Genomic DNA, 10,513 nt, shown 5'->3' with positions numbered 1-10,513 from the left:
CCAGGGTCCCTGCTCCTGTCCCCTGCCCTAAGCCCCATGTCCCCTTTATCCTCAGCATCTTTGCAGCCAACTCTCAGGGGCAGACCTGTCTCCCCAGATACCTACACATCCCTTGCCTGGATCTTTTGTGTACAGACCAAAGTGAATTACTATTTTAGGAGGAGGAACAAAAAGACTAATTTGCCTGGGAGTTTTTCACAGTTGATAAAGGCTTGCTCTGTTAACCCCCGCCACCCCCCAGGGGCATTTTCATTTAATATGGGGAAGCGAATGCTTTAATTAAAAGAAATTCCCAATGGTGGAATCTCTAGCACTGTGTTAGACTGAGGAGGAGGCAGTTTTGAGTTCCCCGCAGGTGGTGCCTGTCCTCCTGTGTGTGAGAGTGACCTGCCATGATGGGATTTCCTCCGAGACCTTTCGCTTTAGTGATCTTTCTTTAAAGGCACTTGTATTTAGGCTGCACACGAGGCCGCTCAGAGAGAACTGGGGTTCCTGTGACTATCCTCGGGAGGGCTCCAGAGATGGACATGGTTTTTATTTCTATAGAAGCCAGAGAATCAGAGATGCAGGGAGTTGAGGCAGCCTCCAGTCCTATGTGACATAGGTTTTCTAGGTTTTACAGGTGGTGACCCTGGAGCTCACAGAGGGGAGGGACATTGCCTAGGTTGTGTCGAGCTGGTGGCTCCATCCCTGTGATAAGAATCAGGCCTGAATTGTAGCTGGAAGGATTTGCATGTTTCTGGCTGTGTGGTCAGAGACACACAGGTGAACTGTACAGGTATTTGAGGATGGGACCCCCGCCCCCCCCACCCCACCCCCACTAAGCACTGGACTTCGGTCTTGATCGTGGTAATTGTGAAGTGGATGGCTGAGTGGTCTCTGAGGGGTGTTCCCATCAGCGTCCGTGACCCCAGGAAAGATGCTTAGGCAGCAGGAGGCTCAGGAGAACCCTAGGGGCCCCAGGGGATCCCATCACCTGTGCTCTAGGTGAGGGCTTGAGACTTCTACTCTCCTTGGCTGAGTCCCTGGGCTTGCGGGGAGAGAGCTCATCTCTGCTTTTCTCATTCTCACATCCAGGGTGGTGGGAGTAGAAAGTGTGGCTAGGGTCAAAATCTTCTACCCGCTTCCCCCACTCCTAGACTGGGCACTCCAACGGGCTGGGCCTTGGGTTGGGACCCAGGCAGTGGAATGGTGGGTGGTTCCCAGCCATGAATTTGTAGGTCAATGCACTGTTTCAACGGGAATCCAGTCTGAAAGGAAAGGCAAAGGAAATGTTGCTTCAGGGCAGGAGACAGTGGGTGGCCTTTTGGGGACACTTGCTGTGTGGTCCCTGTCTGCCAAATTTCAACTCCAGGTCATTACCACCCATGTACATGGGCCTCCTGCTACGGGTGGCCCCATGGAAGAGCAGGGACCCGAGCTTTTCAACGGGTTCACCTGGCCCCCAGTACAGCCTTCTAAGTGGAATTTTTCAGAGGTTTTTCTATGAAGAGGTGGACTGAAGCAGCTTGTTGAGTCAGGCTCCCTGAATGTCATCATGGATAAACGCCTTGGTTTCTTTCTGCCCAGCTAGTGAGCCACAGCAGGCCGAAGACGATCCCGACCAAATCCAATCAAACAGGAGCACAGCCTCTGCTCTTCCAAATTGCTTTTAATGAAGGCACGGCAGCAGGATATACAACGTGGCTCAGATACACAAGCAGAGCAGGGCCTAGATCATGAGATAATCTCCCCCACATCTTGGGGAAAAGGGTGATATGTATTTCTTTATGAACACTGTGTAAAAAATATAAACAGCACACAACATCTCCAGGAGCTAGAGCCCAAGAGAACCCACTGGGATCCATCCTTCAGTGGGACATCAGAGGCAGTCTCGGGGAGGGGTGGGGCGGGGAGGGAGTTTCCCCACAGCCAGGAGAGGCTGCAGTGGCCTCCGTCTTTGCTGAGAATGCCAGGCAGTGACAGGCAGCAGTGAGGGAGCAGAGGGGGTGGCAGCAGTGCTGGGCAGCTCTTCAGCGTCTTGATCACGAATATCTGGTAGGACCCAGTTGGTGGTATTGCCAGTGGGGCCAGAGAGGTGGAGGGAGCCTTCTTGTCCACGGGGGCAGAGTGCACCTCTCTGCTTGAAGAGGGAGAGGAGGGGCGACAAGGAACAAGGGGAGAGGGAGCACGGGGCTCTCACGTTCTTGGAGACCTGGGAGGAGAAAGAACAGAAGTCAGGCTGCATACTGCAGAGATGCAGGACAGTTAGGGATGTGATGGGGATGCCTCTGTTTGTAGAGTTCTAGGAGCAAATGGGTCCCAGCTTCAGTAGTTGTGGCACGCGGGCTCAGTAGTTGTGGCGCACGGGCTTAGTTGCTCCGCGGCATGTGGGATCTTCCCGGACCACGGCTTGAACCCGTGTCCCCTGCATTGGCAGGCGGATTCTTAACCACTGCTCCAGCAGGGAAGCCCCCCGCACCGGTTCTTTTTGATGGGATGCTCTTGTCAGTGGGATGACCTGGGGTACTGGGGGCGAAGGGTCTGGAGACTCCAGCCAGGATTAGGGTGGATAATGAATACAATACCGTCTCACCATATTGGGGTCAGAGGGCCAGAGGAAAGGAATTGGGGGCCGCCCTTTTAGGATTTGCAGCGAAAGGGATATGATAGAAGGTGTGGGTATGAATGAGTCTGGGTCCTAAGTTTCTCTTAAGTTTCCCTCATTAGCTGTGTGGCCCTTATATTACTTGGCCTCAGTTTCTTCATTTCCAAAATGAGGAGAATAACAACTGTTCCTCATACTTTGTAGGGGAGACATGGCTCAAGCGAGGTGACTAATGTCACCTGAGGAGGGTACCGTGTTTATCAAGTGTCTTGGGCCATTGCTATTAACAAGAGGAACTCCTAACAGGAAAGAAAAAGGAGGAGTCTGGTGGGTCCAGACTTAGGACCTAAAAGCAAGAGCCTGGGGGAGGTTAGCTTTGGGGACCCACCCCCAGACCCCACCGCCCGGCTAAGATGCCGGCTCACCTCAGCTGGACCACAGCCGCAGCGTCATGAGCAGGTTGTACCCGACCACTTTCAGGAGGAGGACGCGGAAGCCAATCACTGACAAGTTTTGGAAGTTTAGGTTCATATCTGCAAAACCAAGGGGCCACAGCGGTCACGGGCACAGGTCTGCACAGCCCCCGTGACACCAAAAGCAGGGTGGGGAGTGGGGCGTGCTTCGGCGCCTGGATCTGCCTCTTCCTTTGAGCTTTGGTGCACATCCCCTCATACACATATTTGTACATCCTTCCAGGGTCAACAGCATTTCATTTCCAAAGGGAAACACTGACTGCATTTACTCTTTATTTCTGAGCCCCGCCGTGGATGGGGATGGTGGGTGCTCAGAACTTATCACACGCAGCCCCCTGGGTCTGGGCCCCTTAGTGAGAATCTAGCGGCTGAACCACAAGACGGATGACTCACTCAGTACAAATGGCTCAAATGGCAATGAATATGGGCCCAGGGTGGGTGGTGAGGAGGGGTGAGGATCTTTGAGAGACAAGGTCACGGCCTACGAGAGTCCTGCTGCTCTTCTCGAAAGAAGGCAAAACCCCCTGGCTATGGAGGGAAAATGTCTTCACGGTGACCTGGTTAGTCTAGGGCTACACAAAAGCTGGTCAGAGATTTCACACCTGGGCCACCCAGAAGCTCTCTTGAGCTGTGCTGACAGTGGAGCTATTGAAAGGAATACAGAGGCCTAGGAGTGAGTCACTGGTCTAGCAAAACTAGACTCATCCTCAAAGTACATAGAGTGGAAAAGAAAATTGGAGATGGTGAGAGGAATCTAGGGATTTAAGAATGTCCCCAGGCAGCTCTAACGAGGGCTCGGACTGCCGTTCTTGTTTCTCAGAACTTCGTTCCTAGATCCACACATTCCTTCTCGTCACCTCTATCCCGTCCCAGTAATTGTGGGTTCATCGCCTCCACAAACCTGTGTGAAGCCAGGACAGACCCCTCCCTTACCTGTTTCAAAGCTTTTCTCTGCTATCTTGGCATCGCAGGGACTTCCTAAAAGGAACAAACAAAGACATTTTTCTTAGAGTCCCGAGCGTGCTGACTCTCCCACCCCAGAAGTTGGGCTGCTGAATGTCTCCAGCCTCTCCATTCTTCCTTGTGCAGAGATCTGAGAGAACCTGTCCCATATGGGCACCTGCTGGGATGAGCCACTGACCCCTGAAGGACCAACACCCTGGCTTTTGGGCACCATTTTATTCACTTAATGAACACTGGAGAACACAAGGCCCTAAGGAGCTGTCAGACCCTGCCCTTGGGCGAGTTCCAGTCTGGAGTCTGATAGAGGAAGTAAGACAGACACAGTGACAAGTGCCATGAGGGGTATAGATGCTTTCATGTGTTCCACAAAGTTTTGACCCCTGCATCCCAAATTTGTTTGTTTGTTTCCTCTGACTCAGTAAACAGCATTACCACTGACACAGCTGCTCAGAAATAAAATCCAGCCACCTTCCTTGATGCCCTCTTTTCCTTCTCATCCCTGCATGGCTCTACCTTTGGATCCCAAATAGTGTTGGGCATGGGCATTTAACTCCCCTGCCACAAGCCCGTCCTGCCCTCCATCATCTCTCTGCTGCAAGGGCTTCTTTTCTGCTTCTACTCTTGGCTCCTACCATCCATTTTCCACTCAGCGGTCAGAGTGATTTTTAAAAAAAGTAAATTGGATGTCATTCCCCTGTTTATAGCCAATCAAAAGCTTCTCATTGTACCTAGAACAGTGTCTCCCTCTCATGACGGGTGCGCCCCGTGATGTGGCCCTTGCCTACCTCTTCCATCTCATTTCCTCCTGCCCTTCTCCTTTCTCACTGAGCTCCTGGCTCAGGCCTCTATAGGGTCCTTTCTCTGCCCTTGGCATGGCTGGTACCTTCTTAGCCTTGAAATCTCAGCTCAGATAGCATTTCCCCAGAGAGCCCTTCTGTGACTTTTGTCCCTAAGGTGGCTGTTTCCCCAACTCCAAGTTAAAGCACGTATTACAATCTGGAGTTTTCCACTTGCTGATGGTTGGTCTCCCCCAACGGGAATGGGGCTTGCTCGGGGCACACCCATGTGTTTGCTGATGTGTTTGCTCCTCCACGGCAGCAGCTGGCATGTTGTAATGCACAATCAGTGATCGCTGAGTGAATGAATGAATGAATGAGTGAGGTTAGGAGCTGGGAGAGACCTTTGGCAGAGAGGGAGAAATAAGGGGAGGGATCTTGGAGAAGTGCATCAGGGCGGGGCCTGGAGGAGCAGTAAGGGGCTGAGCGGAGCCAGGGGGGTGGGGACTCAGAGTGGGTGAGCCTCAGGGCCAGTGTGCCCCTCGCCTCTCCCCCTCTGCTCTTTGCCCAGGACGTTCTGTGGCCTGCCGGCATGGGATTCACTGGTGCTCGGTAAAGAGAGGGGACGGGGCTTTGCTGACAATTGATGAGGCTGAGACCAGCAATCAGAGCAGCTTTTAGATACCAAGGACCCGAGCCCCGAGAACAAGCAGGCCTCTCGAAGGAGGAGACTCAGCTTAGACCGGCACCAAGGCTGCACTCACCTGAGTTGGGGTAGAAGGTCTGGTTGAAGGTGTCTGCGCATCCCAAATCGGTCCCGCTGCTCCAAGCCACGACCCCGTTGCTCTTGGAACCCAAGGCTCCCATGTCTAGCACGGTGCTGTCTGAGCTGAACACCACGGGCCTCGTGACTTGTGACACATTGGCTTGAGATTCAAAATCGGTGTATAAGCAGACGGAGGTGTTGCTGGATTTGGGGCTTCTCAGCTGGTACACAGCAGGGTTGGGGTTCTGGATATCTGTGGACGCAAAAGACACGGGTTAGGAGATGTTCATTTCCCTCCTTGCCCCAACCCAGGCCTGAGTCCAGATGCCAGTGATGGGCAAGAATGGGGCTCTGTAGGGCTGACAAGTCACATTTGTCAGGCTTTAGATGGGAAAGAACATTGTAGACACCAGCAGCTTGCAACAGACGGGACTCAGGGACAGGCACAAACCATGAGTCCTGGCCAAGAGGCCAGCCAGGCTCTTAGTGAATGCTCTCTACCAGGCCCTGCCTGCCATTCAAGGAAAGCAGAAATGCAGGGCTACTTAAGGATACTGCCCACTCTTCCGCTTAAGGGCACTTCTTCAAAGCTCAGTAGGAATAGTAAGCGACAACATAATTCTGGCAGGACAAAGCGAGCGTAGAAAAGATATCCAGCAAAGCAAACCATACGTCTTAGAATCTGGGGTGGTCTCCCCCACTAAGGTTGGGCATTGACAGGAATGTGAGCTTTACAATAGGCTGGCATGAAGTTGGAAGATCGGTCGCATCGCCAGGAGATTTCTCTCACTGATAAAAGTTTTAGACGCTACATCAGAACATCTGCATCCAAGCCCTGGCTCTACCATTTACTAGATACAAGGCCTTGAGCAATTCACACCAGCTCCTTGAGTGTCAGGAATTTCATCTGTCAAATGTGGATGTTGCCTCATCCACTTTCCTAACCAGGCTATTCTGAGAAGCCATGAGAGTTTCTCCATATGAATTATATTTAATAACTGTGAAATACTGAAATAATTCTAGTAATTGTAGCTCTTGATACTACCAGGAGACTGCCATAATAATGTGCTACCGAGTAATACAGTTTCTACTCTTCACCCCCCAGGAAGCAGGAGTTGCTGGAGGCTTTTCTTTAGTGTGCTGAGAATGACTCTTTAGTATTTTCATAGGATTTTGTGTCTTTAATGCAACCCTCAGTGTTTATTCTTTCAGACCTCTTGCCCTTGGAGGAGGAAGCAGAGCTTTGCCCGAAGGATTAACACGTTAGGGCCACCCAGAGAGTTTACAGCAGGGTTGGGACAACAGCTTCCTGCCCCTGTGGTTCTCTGCTGCCCCAGCTCCCCACCACGCATGCAAAGTTTTGCAGACCAGTGATGCATAATGCACCCCACTAGCTGAGCCAGCCTGGGTGGCCTTGGCAATGCAGATATCCAGCTTGACACCAAACCAGGGGCATCAGCCCTTGGCATGGCCTTGGGATGGTGAGTCAAGGCAGAGCTGTCTGTGGTGGGGCTGTCCCTGGAGCAGCAGAGCAGGGGTGGGTCCATGGTCACATGTGAGCGACATCCAAACCCCTGGCTTCAAAGGATTCTGCCTGCTCCCCTCTAATCTCCATCCACCTGTGGGGCCGACATCACTATGGGTTAAGGATCTATGGTGTAAATCTCTTCCTGGGAGGGGAGAGATGGGAAGCCATTAACCAATACCACACTCCAGTGGATTTGTTAGTCATTAGCGGGGGTCATGGGTGGGACTGGGGAGGGGGACATGGAAGGGTGGGGAGGGGGACATGGAAGGGTGTGGAGGTGCTGAGAGAACGTGGCCTCAGAAAGAAGGCAGAGGCTAAGCTGCCACCAGACACAGGTTGGCCTTAGAGGGGGAAGGGGGTTACTGTGGGGGCCAGATGCCCAACTTTGAGTCCTGGTTAAATTCTCACTCAAGTCCTAGTGCCAGGGGGGTGTCAGGCTGGAGAAGGTCTAGACCGCACTGTCCAATGTGATCGTCTTTAGCTACTTGTGGCTATTGAAATTAAGACTAACCAAGATCAAGTAAAATTAACAATTCAATTACCCATAAACCTTCATTTTAAGAGCTCAGTAGCTACATTTGGGTGATGCCTACTCTATAGGACAGTGCGGAATGACAGAATATTTCCATTGTCATTGAAAGTTCTATTGGACAGCATTGGTCTGGAGTGAGCAATGCTACGGACCATGACGAAAGGCACCAGGGGCTGAGGGTGAGACTTAAAGCCAACTTGAGTTCTGTGAGGGGTGATACCGGGGCAGACCCATTGTAGCTCAACTTTGCTAGTGAGAGATCAAAATGAAAGAGCAGTTAGTGAAGTCAGAAGAACTGAGGTGATTTTTAGCCTCTTTCAAGTCTTGTTTTTACCAGTTGATACCCTTTGGGCTTCCCTATGTGCATTTTGGCTGTGGTTTCTCCTGTCTGGCTTCCCTACCCCTGATTTCCTCTCTTACTCACCCTCTCCCCACACTTCAATCTCTTCTTTGAGCTCATCATCCAAACGACTTGTCTAAAACGTGGAGCTGATAGGGTCACTTTTTTTTCAAAATAATTCAGAGCCTCCCTATTGCCTATAGGATGATGCCCACACTTCCTGGCATGACATTGAGGGGCTGCCGTGATCGGAGAGCTTGAATTTCCTCTCTCAAATCCTTTATATGCCCTATATGAGTACAGCTACACCAAACTCTTCACACTGGCTCCCTGGAATGTAAGCTCTGTGACAGCAAAGGCCTCTCCCTTGATTACTGCTGTGTCCCTGGTCTCTGCCATATACTAGGGGCTCAAGAAATAATCGTTGGATAAACAAGCGGCCTAGTGATTATCGGATTTGCAGAATTTCTGCTAATTAGACCTTTTGGTCAAAAAAGCTGGATACTGATCCCTAAACTTGACTCTTTAAAGCCCCCTTTTACTTTTACGCCCCATGTACCTCTAGTGCGACCTTTTTGTCTGAAAACAAAGAATGAGTCACTGTTAATTTGAAGGGCTTTAGGGGTCCGTCTGCCAGAGCCCTGGGAGGAGAGACATCCTGTTTCACCTTAGCAAGATAAACGCCTCCTACCACTGATGAGATCTCAGAAGGTAGCCTTAGCAAGACTGGATCAATTTTTCAGTGTGGAAGTCACCTATTCTAGTTCCTAACTGCTCATTTAAATTCGGAACTAACGGCAGAAGCACATGTCCGAAGGCTGTAGCGCATTAGATCCCCAGGGGCACAGAAGTGATCGAAAGCTCCCTTACCACTAAATCTGTTCTTGGTATTTAGGCACCAGGAACCCAAAATGTGAGTTAGCAGCACTGACTCTGAGTCTGAGTTCCACTGAGGCTCTGGCGAGCGTCAGGAAGCAGTGAGCCTGCGCAGACTTACCGGGAGTAATGGAAACTCTGGTTCCCTTACCACATTGCATCTGGGAGGCAATACCTCCATACCACTCTGAAGGTCTCCATTACAGAGAGCCTAGGTTTCCCCTTCTCTGAGGGATGGGCTCTTACAGCCCACTGAGCAAGAAGGGGGAGGTCTAGGCCACAAGCCGTCCGTGGAAAGAGCTGGCCTCTCTCACCTTCACCTCTGGTCTGCATTTCTGAATTGGATTCCCAGTTTCCTACTGGCTGGTCCTGGCCCTAATTGTCTGTATTCTCTCTCTCTCTCTCTCTTTTTTTAAAGGCTTTGAAGCAAATTTGTATTTATTCAGTTTACCATTTCAAAGAAATATATATTTTTTAAAAAATAATAAAAGTACTATATATGATCTATTATTATTTACTATATACCAAGTTTTGTGATCAATACTGTATTCTCTTGAAGCCTCTAGTATTCCTTTTCTCTATTGTTTATAAAGTTATCTTTGGCTTTCTCTCCATCTAACTTCATTATTAGATGTGTTTACTTGGCCAAAATCATATGCCTTGTTCACTCTCAAGATCATGCCTTCTTTCTTGGTGTTGTTCCTTATGCCTGGAAGTCCCCTCCTGTCCTTGCTTTGCCCAGACAGATCTTACTCGATCCTTCAGACTCAACGAATCCTTTCTACTGCATCAAACCTTCTCCATCTAGGCCAACTTTTCAGCTGGGACTCCATTCCTCTGTATCTCTACTGTGCCTGTTGACATCATCAACTGGTTGATACTAAAATGTATTTCAGGTTGCTAAATTTATAATAGTTCGGTCCCTTTGGCTAGTTTTTATACTATTTGGAGACAGGTCAGGCATCTATCTTAGATATCTTCATACTCAGTCTCACATTTTATAGATTGACGATAGAAGGCATTTAAAATTAGCCACTGAATGACTAGAGTAAAATTTTAATGCGTTTGACCTAGAGAAACACAGATTTTCAAGATCGATAGTGTGGCTTTTCCCGTTCACAGAGGCCTCTGTAAGACAATTAGTTGTAACACCCACAGTTAGCCTTACCACAGTAATACTAATATCTCCGGGGAAAAGATTAGTGACACTGGCCCATGGGGTTGCAAATGGTGCCACCTAGAATGACTCACCAAATATTATGGCTACTTGCGTTCCTTTCCCAAATGTGTGTTTATCGGTCATTCCTCTGGTATTCACACTGCAGGTGACACCATTACAGAAACTCACTGGCCCTACCTCCTATTTCAGTAGCAGAAACACTGGTCTCTCACAGGGGACGGAGGGTCACAGTCTTCTGAGGTAATACCTTCTGATCTTCTGTGTTGAGACTTTGTCTCTTAATCCTTCCCCTCCTGCCTCATCCTGCTGTAGTGCCCTCGGGTGGAGGTTGTGGTTTCCTTAAACCAAGAATTCAGTAGAGCAAAACCCCCCGCTCAGGGCAGCAGGATCCTGGATCCTCTCGTGAAAGGTCCAGGACTCCTTGCCCATCACCTAACTCATGATTCTTCAGGTTGTGGCCCAAGGATATTTCCTGAGCATTGAGCGCAGGAT

General features: G+C 50.1%; 1 gene segment (V, D, J or C); it reads right to left on the bottom strand.

The window, feature by feature from the left end:
* Window positions 1–1,633: 1,633 nt before the first annotated feature.
* LOC116748980 overlaps window positions 1,634–10,513 on the bottom strand; it is a 277,671-nt gene continuing 268,791 nt past the window's right edge. The window contains 4 exon segments of the C gene segment in view: window positions 1,634–2,194; window positions 3,013–3,120; window positions 3,994–4,038; window positions 5,564–5,818. Of these exon segments, the coding sequence occupies window positions 3,014–3,120; window positions 3,994–4,038; window positions 5,564–5,818 (407 nt within the window).

The sequence above is a fragment of the Phocoena sinus genome, chromosome 2 (genome assembly GCF_008692025.1).
Source record: "Phocoena sinus isolate mPhoSin1 chromosome 2, mPhoSin1.pri, whole genome shotgun sequence".
Classification (NCBI taxonomy): Eukaryota; Metazoa; Chordata; class Mammalia; order Artiodactyla; family Phocoenidae; genus Phocoena; species Phocoena sinus.
This window is presented reverse-complemented; position numbering and strand designations above follow the sequence as displayed.